The sequence below is a fragment of the Melozone crissalis genome, unplaced genomic scaffold (genome assembly GCF_028551555.1).
Source record: "Melozone crissalis strain CALT ecotype California unplaced genomic scaffold, PUWL_Pcris_2 ptg000034l_1, whole genome shotgun sequence".
Taxonomy (NCBI): Eukaryota; Metazoa; Chordata; class Aves; order Passeriformes; family Passerellidae; genus Melozone; species Melozone crissalis.
The window spans coordinates 12012946-12028695 of record NW_026535812.1 but is presented as its reverse complement, the minus strand read 5'-3'; the positions used below and the strand labels follow the sequence as shown (position 1 = coordinate 12028695).

The 15750-nt window shown below is 39.2% G+C and overlaps 1 protein-coding gene across 1 annotated transcript in view; it reads left to right on the top strand.

The window, feature by feature from the left end:
• SLC9A9 (solute carrier family 9 member A9) overlaps positions 1-15750 on the top strand; it is a 173459-nt gene that overhangs the window by 34010 nt on the left and 123699 nt on the right. The window contains exons 5-6 of the mRNA XM_054282689.1: positions 4768-4883; positions 13604-13709. Of these exons, the coding sequence (XP_054138664.1) occupies positions 4768-4883; positions 13604-13709 (222 nt within the window). The remainder of the gene's footprint in view (positions 1-4767; positions 4884-13603; positions 13710-15750) is intronic.

The following is a 15750-nucleotide window of genomic DNA, read 5'->3' as shown; positions in this document are numbered from 1 at the left end:
TGTGTCATCTCACATGTACCTAAGGTACCTTCTGCACTGTCATCTTGTCCCCTTTGTGCACTGTTTAGATCTGCTCCCAGCAGTTCTTTTGGACACCCCTGCAGTCTCACATGCCAGGGGTGCTGCTCCCAGGCTCTGCCTTGGGAACAGCCCAGCCCTGCTGTGTGCCTGCCTGCTGGGTGTGCTGTGCTCACTGCCTGTTACTAACATGGCCTTTCTTGGCCACCCAGAGGACCAAAACTCCTGCCAGGCTTTCAGCCTCCCTGTCTTGAAGACTGTGGTATCTTTTCCTCTTTTCCCTTCCCAGTGTGCTCTGATCCTGTTTGTGACCGCCTGCAATGCTTCTGTCCTTTGCATCTTTCCTGCAGCCTCCCCATTCTGCATCAGACATACCCCACTTCCTCTGCTCCAAAACTACCAATTATCTCTCTTCCACTGGCAGTTTGCTGAAGAGAGGTTTTGCTATTGAGAGCTTTCTGACAAGAGCTTCCCAAAAACCCCCAAAGCAATTCTGCTCTCTCTTTTCAGATCCCTTGAAACAGATGCTACTAAAGGAAACACTTGCACAAAAAAAAAAAAAAAAAAAAAAAAAAAGCTTCTGTTGAGCTGCATCTAAAGCTCTTCCTGAGCACTTAGAAAGTTTTGTGTGTAGTAATTACTCTTTAAAGGCCTTTGGAGATGGCTCTCTTTTTTCCCCTCTACATGTAAACTGCAGCTAGTCCAGCGATGTCCCAGTCCCAGAGAAGCCTTCCTGGAGAGCAGCTTTATAAACAAACTCACTGGAACCTCCCAGCAGTACACAGACAGCCAGTGTGCTTTCCAAACTCCTTTCCTCAGCATTGCAGAACTGTGCTAGGTAAAAAAAAAGGACCCTGCACAAATAGAGACTCTTCACCCCCACATTTTACACTAACGAGCTTCAAAATTCAGTCTGGCTTCAAAAATCTAAGGACAACCCAATGCCCAGAATAATTAAAGCCTTGAAGAGTTTTTGTTCTGGTTCTTCACTGTCTGTTATTTACTTCTATTTTTGTTAGTTTTGTCAGTTTAAAGGGGGGGTTTGTGTTGTTGGGCTGAGATTTTGTGTGGTTTGTGTGGGTTACTTGCTGGTTCATATGGAAATTGTGATGGTTCCCAGAAGAGTCTTACTTCAGCAAGTCAAATATTTATATGGTGTCTCCTCTACTGTGTAATGACAGCATTCTATGTAGCATTTTTTAGTGATGAGGCACTTTGTGAGTGCCAGATTTGTGTAATCTGGAAAATTCTGAATTCTCATGTGTTTCATTATATTACATTACTGTTTTTCTCTTTTCCTGCTGAAGTGGTAAAATACTTGCTCTAACTTGATGGGCTCCTCCCCAGACTTTAAAAATATGTTTGGGTGTAGAAAATGTCAGAGCCCCTGCAGCAAAGCTAATATGCATTTTATTCTTCTGTTTTGTTACTTTATGACAGTTCCAAGTCTATGACAAATCAGTTATTCACATTTTCTGAGGAACCAAACCATTACTAAGTCCAACTGAGAAGTTTTCAGCAACTTTTAATTACTGATCAACTTAGCTGCAATTTGTTTCTAAAGTATAATGTTTCTGATAATCTGCTTTCTGATCACAAAAATACATTGCTGAATTTGAAGATTTATTCATGACAAAAAGAAGTTATAAGGAGGTAGAACAATTCCAAATCACCTCCCTGCTCTGTATTGAGTCTATGTAGCTTCTAGAACAGACATATATACCTAGATGCAAAAAAAATTTGCATTATTTGGCTTTGTCACCTAGCAGAATTTGAGACACACAAAGCTAGAGAGACAGAGGGAAAAGAATTTGACTTCAAAGTGTAGGCTTAAGGTCAGAATTCCAGCACCCAGGATAGGACCCATGGTGCCTGGTACCACATCCCACTGTCACATCCATGCACATTCCAGCTGCCTAATTTAATGAAGAATGGCTCATTATGAGCAAGGTGGAGCAGCTTGTAGGAGCTGGGACCCTGTTTGGCATCTGTAGGAAAAATAAATGGGGTGAAGGAAGGTTTGGCTCTGAGGCTCACATGTCCTGCTCAATCAGAGTAGAATGAAAGGGACTGTAAAGTGGAACCACCTCTTTTTCCTGCAGCTCTGGGCTTTGTGAGAGTCAGGATGTCCCTGCAGTTCTCACTGCAGACAGGCCATTCATCAGTTTGTGAATCCCAGAGGATCCCTAGGCAAGCAGGACGTGCTGGACACACACAGTGCTGGACAAACCCCCAAAAACCTCCTGGGAGTTAAAAGGCTTTGTGGATCAAAGTGCAGCAGGGACCTGAGGCAGCAGCTCTGAGGACTCAGATTTTCAACAGAAGTCTCCTCTCCTAAGTCCTTGCCCAGCTCTGTGCCTCATTATTTTTGTTACACAGAATCCTCCCCACTGCTTCATCTGGGGAGAATGAAGGGACACTATCTCCTGTGGTAAATACACTGCTCTAAATGATGCACTGTTCACAGTATAAATGCAAAATCCAGGCTTATACAGAAAGTAGCTCTTACTCTATAAAACTATCAGGTAAGGATCATTTAGAACACAGATATAAAGATCTCACATTTTAAGAGGCAAGAATTTTACCAAGGTATTTGCAATACAAGTTTTTAAAAAAATGTTTTCAAAAAGTGTATAAAATTATTTTGCAGTATTATTTTAAAATTAGATTTTCAAAGCCACATTGAAAATTGGAGTTATACTGATTTGCCACTCAAGTTCTGTTTCCTTTACACTGCCCTGAAGATCTCAGTTCTGAAATTCTAAAACAATGAAAAATAGAATTTAGCATTCTCTTTTAGTGAAAAAGATGATTTCACAGACAGAAATTGGAAATAGAAGTGCTGTCCTACTCAACAGATTCAGAGCTTCTTATGTTGACTCTCTTGGTGTCAATAGCCTGCTCTGTGTCAGCAGTGAGCTCTGGGTGGGAACATGTTCCCATGGGACAGGAACATTCCATAGGAAATTCAGAGCACTAATGCTTTGATTTATTTACAACTTACTAATATAAATTTCATAAATTTTTAACATATATTAAATGGATATTTGGTTAATAAGCAATCTCATTTACTGAAATTTGGTGTAAATTTGCTAAAATGATAGTAAATGTGTCAAATTAAATGACAGCAGCTCTAAAAATCAATAAGACTTTTTTTTCCAATTCTACTTTATAATAGCAGTAGTACCATCAGTGCAGAACATTTCCTTGGGAATACTGTCCTGCTGTCTTTGGGGTGTGCTTTCCTTATGTTTCCAGCATGGATGATGTGTAATATCATTACCACTGGGAGCTCAGGTATCCACTGGGATCCATCTTTTCAATATGTAGAATTATCAGTACTAAATTTGCCAAATAGTTAGAACTTATTTTTATTTAATATTTTAAAATATTTTTTAAATTAGGGAGAAGAGTATCTCTGGTCTAACCTGCAAGTAGGTTTAGACAATTATTTCTAAAAGACCTGGCTGTGCTCACTTCCATTACTGTGGCTTTGGATATAATTGAAAATTGGGAGAGCAGCACCACAGTCAGGTTTTGAAGGACTCATTGCTTAGAGCTGACAAAATTTTCTGGGGATAAGAAGACTAAGTTCACTGCAAGGTCTTGAGCCATTATTCTTTGGGAAAGGAGAGAAAGTGAGCTCATCAATCAAGGAGACCCAGAGCTGCAAACAGTGGTGTAGGGTGATTGCCGGTGCGCTGTTTGCTAGAGAACTTCTGTAAATATAGACACAAATACTCAGGGCCACTGGGGAAGGCTGTGGTGACCTCTCTGCTTCTCTCCTTGTGCAACACAGTGAGCTTGGTGCAGTATCTGAAAGCTATTGGTAATTAACTCTCGGGCTGTTTGTTAATTGTGCTTTATCTGTCCCTCAGGTCGGTGCTCATGTGAATTCAGGAGCTCCTTAGGAGGAAAGCTGAGGGCAAAACCAGGCTTAGGATGAGCATGCGTGGGACTTGTTTAAAGTTGATTGTTTTAGAGCCTGGAGTTAGAAGAGCACAACTGTCAATCTGTGTGTTTATGGAACAGGCATTGAATGTAATGGGGTTTCTTATTAACTAGACTGAACATGAATAATAACTGTAAAAATCTGCAACAGGTTCTAACAAGTGCATCTCTTTTTTCCAAGTTATTTCAAGATTCTAATTTGAATACACATCTCAGAGAGCACTATCTAGTTACATAAACCAGAGATAACATTTCCTGTGAAACTAGTGAGGCTGTAGCAGTGCATTTTGAAATGTGACTTTGTTGGCTCACTGTCACTGTTAGTTGTTAAATATGCCCACTTAGAGACCTTATGTGGAACTTTCAGTGCTGCTAACATTTAAAAGCTGATAGAATAACACAATTCATTTGGAAATACAGAGCAAGCCACAGAGCTGATAGTAGAACTGCCTTTGTTTGAATGTTCTACATTAGACAAATTCATCTTAATAATGTCTTCCTAAGCTTACCTTATCTTCCCTTTTGAAAAATAAACAGCCCAAACCATTGTTCTTTGCTAACAGCAGATGAAAATTACCCAGAAAACCTTTGATTTGGAATTGTCTCTGACATTTCAATACAATATTTGACAGTTGAACAGGAAATAGAATTTTTATATGATACCAGTTTATGTTCAGTATTCATGTGATACATTTATTGAAAAGAAGCTGAAGAGAATAAGAACCTGTTTAATACTGTAAATTAAACATAAATATTACATTCTCTGTCTAAATACCAGTGTTATCCTTGCCCTGACAGGTTGATAATGTATGGCTTTGTGAAGGCTATGGTACACATTGGCCAGTTAAAGCAATGGGAATTCCACTTCACTGACTGTTTATTTTTTGGATCGCTGATGTCTGCCACAGATCCAGGTAACCATTTCAAATAAATTACTTTTTTAAAAGTCAGAAGAGTAAATAAGAACTGTAGATGCCATAGAAATGTTCTAAGTTCTCTGTTCTTGGGGTTTTTTTCCTTCCCTTAGCTGTTAAATACCTGGTATTTTGATAATCATAAGTCAATAAAAGTCCAAGTCAGCTCCTGAAATTCCTTGTGGGCTTTTAGTAGCTGGTTTTCCTAGGTTGAGATCACAAACTCTATAATTAAGGTTACTGAAAAGATTGGGAAAATGTTCTCTGATCTTCAGGACACCACCTGCTGCTTGCTGATATGAGAACTGCTGGAGCCTCACAGATAATAATCACAACCTCCCATCCATGTGTGACCCAACCCCCTTTAAAGATATGGGGAATGGAGCATTCCAGTTTGGCCATAGAAATACTGTTTATGTGATATCAATGTTCAGGATAAATACAACTCAAAAAACCAGATACCAAGAAATTGACTTGAATTTGCAGATGTGAGATTTAAAGCCCAAAGTTACAGTAAATGGCAAACTCTGGGAAGCAGAATCAGTCAATTTTGGAATCAAAGAATTACAGAATCATTAGGATTTGGAGGGATGTCTGGAGGTCTTCTAGTCCTACCTTCTCATTAAAACAGTCTAATCTCAAAGCTAGCCTAGCTTTCATAGATCTGTCCAGGTTTTGTTATGTTGAAACTGTCAATAACTCAGATAATAAAAGTATTGCTATTTGCAGCTGTGGGAACACAGTAAAGGAGAAGGTGAACAGATATTTTTTAGAGGTTATCTGCTAAGACAAAATACAAAATCTGCAAGGGTGCAATGGATTTTTGCAAAATTTTCAGCTGAGCTGTTATAGGAGACAGAACAGAAAACATTTTGTGATGTATGTGAAATTCTGCATTAGTGTTTAAAAACTACCCTTGAGAAGATTCTCTGAGAGACTTAGGAAAAAAGTTTTCAAATTCCCGACTTTTAAAAGAAATGAGAAAAAGCAATATTGTTCTACACATTTTTTCCAGTCTTTAAATGAAGTCTCAATATTTAACAAAATATTTTGGGCTTGTGATTTATCATTCTGACAGCTTAAAAATACAGTATAAAACAGTTTGTTTCTACAAAGCCAGTTGTTGCAAGGTTACTGTAAAAGCTGCATGAAATTGTTGTTCTCAAATTAATCAACACATCCAATATGCTGCCACTTCTTCAGTCACCCAGCCATATTAATAAGATTCAGCACATGATTGAAGCCTATCCTCAGAGCAAGAGAAAAACACAGAAGTTGGAAGCACAAGGAAAACCTAGGAAAATAAACTGCTTATGGAATAAAAGCATCCTTACAATTTCCAAGTCTATTTCTTGATAGTGCTATGAATAGGGTTTTGCAGCTGGCTTAGTTTCTTTTCCCATTTCCCAGTCCAAGAGTATTTAGTTTCACAAATGTTGACTTATGATGAGTAATGTATAAGACAAATGCACTGATTTTGATTATAAGAGTATTAAATCACCACTGATTAATCTAGAACAATCAAGAGGGAAAGAATCAACAAAACAGAAGCTCCTCTTGCACTGTAAGGAATAAGTTACAAGGATTACTTTTCCCAGAGTTTTAAACAGGCTTAAAAAGCTAAAGCTGCAGTTGAGAAAACTATTTTTAGTGTGACAAACTGTCATAGATTAATATTGTTTCTAATTACTTCTCTGCTTATATAGTCTGTGCACATCCAAGAGTTTTTTAATGTTCAGTCCTGCTCCCTCTGCTATCAATTCACAATATCCTAAGTTGTTTTATGTGTTCACTAATCTTATCCATAAATTTCAGCCCCTCAAAGACTTAAGAGAATTTTGAAATAAGCTTTTCATTAATTAAATGGTTGACACTGCTGAAAATATTTCATTGTGTTTTAGGATTTGCTAGTGAAGTATAATCTCAAGTGTGTAAAGAGCTCACTGGCATTCCAAAATCAGTTCAAATATGGCTCCCTAGAGAACTGATACATATTAGGGCAGAAAGTAATCAGTATAAAGATTTTATCTATGATAACTAGGGTTCATTTGGGGTTTTTTTAAGAAAATTTTAGCAAAATGTTGTTAGTGTTATCAACAATGAATTGGTCTTAAGATGAAATAATAAATTTCTGTCAGATTTGCTACATGATTTTTCATTTAATTCTTCACTGTGTAGGATTATGAACTCATTTCAAAAAGAGACTTAATTTCCCTTGGCTATGGAAAGCAATTAAGTCTCAAAAGATGCTAAAAACGGATTTGTTGACTTGACAGAAGTTGGTTTGATTGAGCTCCTTATTTGTGATAATAAAGATGACTGGTAGGTGTTTACATGTTAAACAAAGATTTTTAATCTCAAGGTAGTAAACAAACATATGCCAGGTAAAATTTTCTAGTATTTCTAAGAAGAAGGAAATAATATCACAGCACTCTGCAGGTTTTAGTTCTGAAGTTTATCTGAAGATTTTTAATCTAGGTATTTTGGCATAAAAATAATTTAGAATTGCTCTTATGTGTTGTGTGTTCTCTTCCATAGAAAACTAACACTTGAACTAAGATTAAGAAATTAATTTAGGACTGGATATACTTGGGCCTATGTTTTCCATTATAGACTGTGGTCCTTAAATATCAACAATACTTTGTGATGCCTCAAAAGACTTTCATGTTTCTAGAAAGGACAGTTAGAAACTTCAGGGACAAAACAAGGTCACTCTTGACCAAATAATTCATCTTAGAGAGAACATCTCCTTCCAATAATTTATCATTTTCAGTAGAGAAAGTTTCTCATTTTAAGATTTCAGGTGAGAGGTTAAATTTTAAGAAATAGAATTTCTAAATTCCCAAATTATCCCTTCATTATTCTTGATTTAAAACATGACACCAGCATTTACATGTTTCGTTATTCTGATCAATAGGCATAATTCATCACATTGTCAAGGAAATCATGTCTTATTGCTTCATCTGCATAAACCAGCACAGATTTCCCTGTTTCACTGTTGAAAGGGTTGTCTTGTGTTAGCACAGGGATTTGGTTTCTGATGTGCCCTGACTCTGGGAGGGGTTTTGGGCTCCCTTCAGAGGTGGCAGGGCAGTTCCTGGCTGTGCTCTGTGCTCACACAGGTGCCTCTGCTCGGGAAGGGACTGGGGAGCCCCAGCTCTGGGTGCCCCTCAGAGAGCTCACAGTGCCACTGCCCCTCAGAGAGCTCAGTGACACTGCCCCTCAGAGACCTCAGTGACACTGCCCCTCGGAGACCTCAGTGACACTGCCCAGCAGAGACCTCAGTGACACTGCCCCTCAGAGAGCTCAGTGACACTGCCCATCAGAGACCTCAGTGACACTGCCCCTCAGAGAGCTCAGTGACACTGCCCATCAGAGACCTCACAGTGCCACTGCCCCTCAGAGAGCTCAGTGACACTGCCCCTCACAGAGCTCACAGTGACACTGCCCCTCAGAGACCTCAGTGACACTGCCCCTCAGAGACCTCAGTGCCACTGCCCCTCAGAGAGCTCAGTGACACTGCCCCTCAGAGACCTCACAGTGACACTGCCCCTCAGAGAGCTCACAGTGACACTGCCCCTCGGAGAGCTCACAGTGACACTGCCCCTCGGAGACCTCAGTGACACTGCCCAGCAGAGACCTCACAGTGCCACTGCCCCTCACAGAGCTCACAGTGACACTGCCCCTGAGAGAGCTCACAGTGACACTGCCCCTCGGAGACCTCACAGTGGCACTGCCACAGGGCTGGGTGGCCCAGCTGCACAGTGACACTGCCACAGGGTTTGGTGGCCCAGCTGCACAGTGACACTGCCACAGGGCTGGGTGGCCCAGCTGCACAGTGACACTGCCCACAGGGCTTGGTGGCCCAGCTGCACAGTGACACTGCCACAGGGCTTGGTGGCCCAGCTGTCCCTGTGGCTCTGATGGGACAATGAACAGCACAGACCTGGCCCAGGGGAGTAGGACGGGACCTCTGCCCCAGCCACCAAAAATACACACACAGCACAACTCTGGGCAGCCTCCAGGGCTGCTGCTAGTAACATCTTCTGGGCAACCACCTTCGCATCCAAAGACATACCTTTAGCCCTTCCTTTTGTTTTCTTTTCTAATTTTTGACGTTTCAAGTATAGAAAACTGATTTACTTTCAGAGGGTTTGCTGAAGCACAGCTATTTCTGAGCTATATGAACTCCCTTACCTTTGGTCACATTGACAATCACAAGGCTCTTCCCTTTTTGAAGTTACTATGGTTACAGCTGAACTGGAGCTGTGGGTTGCACTGCTCTTGTTATTGATAAAATTGGATATTTATCAGAAAGAGCAGTTTCTGTTTCTCATAAAATCAAAGGATTTTGCATTAAGAAGCATAATGTACAAATACAACAAGGTAATGCATTTCAAACACTATATAAGATGGTTTATAAATGTGTTTTAAATTAAAATATATGTCTGCTTTCATCTTATTTACCACTGAACTAATCTGTGAGGACTGTGACTTATTAATAGGGAAAGGAGTCTATAATTCAAATTGGAAACTTTATTTTTAGACAAAGTCACTAGGAAATAAAAGTTAGATTTCTCTAATCTTATTTTCTTCTCATTTGATACTGCACTCCTAAAAGAATTTAGGCCCATGAGCTATGAAAGATATTAATAGCCCTAGTCAGAAGACTGAAGTACAATAATACCAGTACTTTATATAATGCTGTAATTTATTTTTTGTTTCCCTATTCTTTTAAAAGTAACAGCAAAGTAGCACTGCATACAGTTAGCATAGGGATTGTTGTCATTTGGTGATATTTCAGTTATAGATACTTTTTACAGGCATCTCTAACAAGCCAATTTGTTTCTACATTTGTCCAAAGATACCTTTCACAAAGCAGCTCCACAGATACTTCTTATGACTTGGGTACAACTGAAATCATCTTGGGCTCAGCATGTGACAGGTGTTACCTCAGCCCATGAAGTCAGGGAAGAAGTGAATCAGACTTTTGTTGGCATAAATAAAATCTGTGAAAATCTTAGATGCCTCACTATTTCCTGCTTCCCATCACTGAATTTTAACTGAAGTTCACAACCCTTTCTGAGTCAGCAGCTCTGGCACATGTTATTTCTGTTGGTGTCAGTTTTCTACTGCCACAAAAGGTGTTGGTGCTCCCTCAATGACCTGTCCTTCCAGCCACTTCTTTACCCACCTCTTTTTCTGTCCTCATCTGCTTACACTGAAACAAGAGATGCTGAGTACTGTAAAGAAAAGTAGTTGGTATCCTTGTAATACATGTTGTATCTAATGAATTATATGAGTAGTTACCACACAAAAACCAAGCCCTACTCACTGCTGCTCTGCAGTGCCTTCAGAAAGCCAGGGGCCAAGCTGACTGCAGTGCAACATCTACAAACTTGACTTAGATATCAAAGTTCTCACAGACTGGACATGTTACTGTGGTACAGGATTATTTTTAAATTATTTCCCTTGAGTTTTAAAGTCATCTGTTTGACAAAACATGATGTGACTTCCTTGGACATGATGACTATTCCTAGAGCATTATTCTGTCCAGAGGTAACTTAAATTAACTTTCTTCCATAGCACAGCAGCACATCCCCTTTGATGTGTCCATTCTGACCTATGCCTAGAGATTCTTATAATTAGTGAAGGCAAATGTGGTTATGGGGAAGTGCCCAGACAGTGGTGGTCAAAACAACATGAAAATATTTCCTGGAGCTCTTAAAAGGGTGGATGTGCTAAGGATCCTGCAGACCTAAAGATCCTGTTCTTGTGCAGACACTATTTATAATTTTCATTAATGAGCTGGCTAATGCAACGGAGGGTGTTTCTTTATGGTACAATATTCTGCTGAAAGGAGGTTGCAAACACTTTGAAAGGCATGGTTAGAATTCAGTATGATTGCTGTAATGATTTAAAACAGACAAGGATAAACGCTACACTTGAAAAAAAAGCATCTTCATAGACAGCAGATAAGAAGTGAGCATTCACTTCTGAAAACAATTTCAAGTTTACAACCTATGAAAATGAGTCATGAGTACCAATACATAGCAAAAAAAAAAAAAAAGGAAAACAGGATTTATTAGCGTGTTCTACAGCATTTTCTCCTTCTATTTCTTGACAGCGAGTGTCAACTGCATTACTGGGACGTGGTTTTAGGCACTGTATTTCAGGGAAGATATGAGCTGATTAGAGGGCAAGAAAACATAACTAAAGGAGGAGATTGAATGAAGTGAGTCATTTAGGGAGGAGATGTCTGAAATGAGTCTTTGAATAGACAAATTCTGCTGAAAGAAAATCAGAATAAATATGACAAATTTTTGTCTCTCATTAGGCTAGGAATGGAAATTGCAGACTTGAAAAGCAGGAGGGGAGATTTGGGTTAGACATGATTCAGGAATAATTGCATTTATAAATGATATGAATACTGAAGAGCAAGTTAGACTCCCTTGAGTTTCATGCAGCCAGCATCATTTCAGTTCTTTGAAAACAAATCAGATAAATGTCTGTCAGCAGAGGTGGGGCTGAAGTTTGCTCTGCCTTGGGCCAGACAAGAGAGGGACAGAGCAGAGACCAGGACCCTTCAGTCAGGGACAGGTAAAGAAGATCCAATAACCTCCCCTGGAAATGGGAAAACATTTGAAATGGAAGATATTTTCTGAGAATATATCAGTTCTGGGTGAACTGGGGAGTTTCTCCCAGAAGAGTCAATTGATGCATTACTGTGTTGCTTGATTTATTATTTTGCTTTCATTTGAAAAGATTAAAGTAATATTTTTGGGGTAGAGTTGGAAGAGAAACAAGAAGAGAAAGTTGTTTATTTAGGAGGGAGGAGGAAGGAGAGGAATGTGTAGGCATCTGTCTAATTGCCTTGGCCTGCTCCACACACACCCCAGCAGTACACTGACTTTGATTACTGTTTTCTTTTCCTTCTATCAGTATCACAGGGACTATTAACGAGAGCCCCAACTAATTAGCTAATAAGCAAAAGCTGAAAGTGGCAAATAGTTTTAGAAAACAAGTCTGTTTTTATGCCAATGACATTAGAGAGCAGGAGACCAAACTGAGTCCACATTTAGCACATTAAGTCAGCATTGCTAATCAGGCAAAAACCTGAATATAGATGTTGGTGAACCAAGAAAATATCTTTTGTCAATAAAGCTTCTGCCTACACCTTTGAGCTATTCTGGGCAAAGAACTCTTTTCCTAGTTTAAATTATAACTGCAGTGGGAGTAGATGGGTAAGGTTACCAGGATGGTTAAATATAACTAGCTAATTTAAATATAGCTATATCAGCAAATGTTCAGCTACACACATCTCCTAAATTGTCTTCTGTAGAATAACACTTCCAAAATTCTTCAGAGATAACACATCAACAGAGATCACTTTAACATAAAATCTCACAGGAGAACTGAGAATCTATTTTGGGTTTATAAACTGATTTTGAGATTACATAGATATTTAAGTGCCATTTAGAAAATCTTAGCAGCAATGCTTTGAAAGTTCCAAGAAATGTCATTAAGACAAAGCATAATCAGCTGGTCATGCTCTTGTATGAATTATCAGCAGTCATGTGATTGTAAAAGTACATTATTTTTATTTCCAAAATGTCAGATGTGAACATGGCATCCCAGAGGCACTCCTAATCTTTAGGATTCCTGGGCTATAAGGACTGAGTCAATTGCACAATTATGTACTAGAATGAGCACCAGTGAAGCAGTGAGTTACCATGCAATTTTTAACCAGACAAGTAATTGAGGGTCTTTACATTGAATTCTGTTTGAAATGAGAAAGTTCTACTTTGTCCATGCAAAGAGAAAATAGTAAGAATAAAAAGAACTCAAATAAGACATACACAGAACATAGACAGCCTTCTTCAGCTGGAGTTTTTGAAGTGCAAAATAGAGCATAGGAAGGACTGTGATCCCCTGTCTGCAGAGAGGAGGGAAAAACAGAGAAGGCCAAAGTTAATATCTACAGGATTTAATTACCTGAATAGGAACCAAATGTCTGAATACTCCTGATGATGTGTGTCTAAATCGTTTGCTCACCTTCAATTTAAATTCACCACACTATTTTTTTTGTATTGCACTGATGAACTGAAAATCAAATGTAGGGATAACTCAGGGAGAAAGAAGGAACTGAAATTACTGGTATGCTAAAGGAGCCTTAGAATGGGTTGTAGGTGTCAAATATCCTGGTTGGTCAGAGGCTTCCTGGCTACCATGAGCCACATCCTTGCTGAATGTGGGGCAGGACAGGGTGGGCATGCTGCACATCCCTTAGTGGACATGTGTAACAGATGGGTAAGTGTTATTATATCCTTCTTAAAACAGGTAGACCCCTACTCATCACACACAAAATCCACAGCAAACCCAACTCTTTTCAGCACGCTTATTCCTCTGTGGTCACCAGATCGCAGTATTTCATGCACAGTGAACATGCTGTGACATTTTCATTTCTGTAGGATTCTCTGTGTGAGAGGGAAAGCTTCTTCCTAACTCAGCTGCAGCAGCAAAACTCATGGACTTGATGAATTTAAGGATCTTATATTTTCCAGTTGATCCTTCTTAACTCATTGTTGTCCACTTAGGCAATTGCTCTTAGGCAATATATAGGACTGGGCTTCCCAAACCTGTATTCTAACATTGCTTTATTTCTTGAACTGCCAGAGGAACATGAAAATACCAACTCACTTTGCTTTCTTTCCATGCAGTGACAGTCCTTGCTATTTTCCATGAGCTGAATGTGGATACAGATTTGTACACACTCCTGTTTGGAGAGAGTGTCCTAAATGATGCTGTGGCTATCGTGCTGACACAGTAAGTTACACCCACCTCCTTGCTTTACTTGGGGAGATCATTAAAGCTTTTCTCACTGGTGCCATTCTCACTGATATGGTTTGTTCAAGTACAGCTATATCATCTGAAGGTTTTGTTACAAAGATGTAGTTTTAGAACTTTTCTTGGTTTGTTAACACTAGAATTCCAATACTGCTCATAGCAACTGTATATCCAGAATGCCATTTTAGTTCATGTTCTTTAACCCAGAAAGCAGCACATTCTGTAAAATGGTGAACTTAATTTATTACCATTTCTTTCCTCATCTAAACAAGGTAACTTGGAAAAAAAATGCTAATCTAACATTTAGGACATAGAGCAACTATAAAATTCAAGACAGGTTATTTTTATTTTTTGCAATTATTATTTTCCAATATTAAAACCACAAAGTGGTACACGGTATCTGTTTATCTACATCTGTCTATGGAAGCTGGCAGAGCTTCAGCTGATAATATTATCTTAAATTTATATATAGCTTTTTTATTCTCAGGAATCCTCAAACAGATCACAAATGATGGGCCAAAATCACACAAGTATGTGCTGTCCTAAAAATATAGATGCTAAGTACATGATTAATGGGATCTCAAGTTTACTCCACTCTACATGCATTATATGCTTCCCAGAGCTTTGCCAGAAATACAAATAATCCTCTCAGATAATCTTAAAAGTAACAGAACTGCAAAGTCAAATTCACTTCTCCACGATGTTTGAAGGTGCTTCACAGTAAGCCTCAATTCAGTGCCAACTTTCTCCTTAAAACATGGTTCCTTGAACAAGGATTTATCCTATCCCTCAGAGTTACAGTGTTTACAGTAGTTAAAAGATGAGCTTAATATTTTGTCTGAAAACTCATGAAGTTTCAACTGATAATAATTGCTGCAAAAAGACCCAAACTTGTTTCACAGTACAAAAAAGAACTAGCATTCCTATTTAATCACCCTCCAATTATCAGTCTAGTAGCCTTCACCTACACTGAACTCCTCCCAGAGTTTCCAGAGCAAGAGCAATGTTTTCAGATGCTGTTGAGTGTCTGAGCACAGCAGCCCAGGGTTAGATACAGCCCAGGGTTAGATACAGCATGGCTGTCACATCCTGGGGCTGGGGCTGGAATGTGTCACCTGGCGAGCTCTGGTACACCGGATAATAAAATGCACAAAAGGAAAAGTAAGCAAACACCAGACAACTCGGTGAGAGAGCCACAGAACAGCACTGAAGCAGCTATTAGAATTGGGAAGAAGTGTGTAGGTGGCAATATCTGAGATTTTTATCTCCTTCCCTTGTGGTTTAATAACAGCCAAGACATTTTCAGCTCATTGAGGCTCCTCCTCTGTTAGTGCAAGGTTCCCAGAGAGGAACAGTGGGGCTCCAAGCAGCTCAAGGAACCCAGAGTGTTTGAAATCTCTCTAGTTTTCTGTCACCCTGATGCCAAAGCACACAGATCTCCCAAAGGAGCAACTCAGCTGCAGAGCAAATCTAAAAGGAAAAGTCCCATCAGATTCCAGTTCCACCAGAATTCCAGTACATGATTCATGAGTTTCTAAGCCCTGCTCTTCCCAGTACTCAAGGCTAGGTTATGCACCTCAGCCTATCTACTCCTCATGTTTTCTTTGCTGTTACATGGGGGGTTACAAATCTTTAGTATAGAATCTCTTGTCACTGGAAAATTTTGTTGTGATTGTTGTGATTTTTTAATATATTCACTGTGACCAATTCTTTGATTTCTAAAGTCATTTGCAGAGACTGAAGAGAATACTTGGCATCATCAGTTTCACATTTCATTACTCTCTGGCTTAAATAATCAGATTCTGCACAAATACAATACTTCTGCAACCCAATATAATCTTCCTGTAGCATTTTAGGTAAAGATATACTGTTAATATTTCTAGCTTCAGGTCATTAAAACCCTACTAAACCAACCAGAGTTTAAATGAAGAAAATTGTTTTTCTGCCACTGCAAAAGAACAGCTATTTTTTCTCCTGTAACCCATACCATTCTTGTGTGCAAACACAACATGTTCATAAT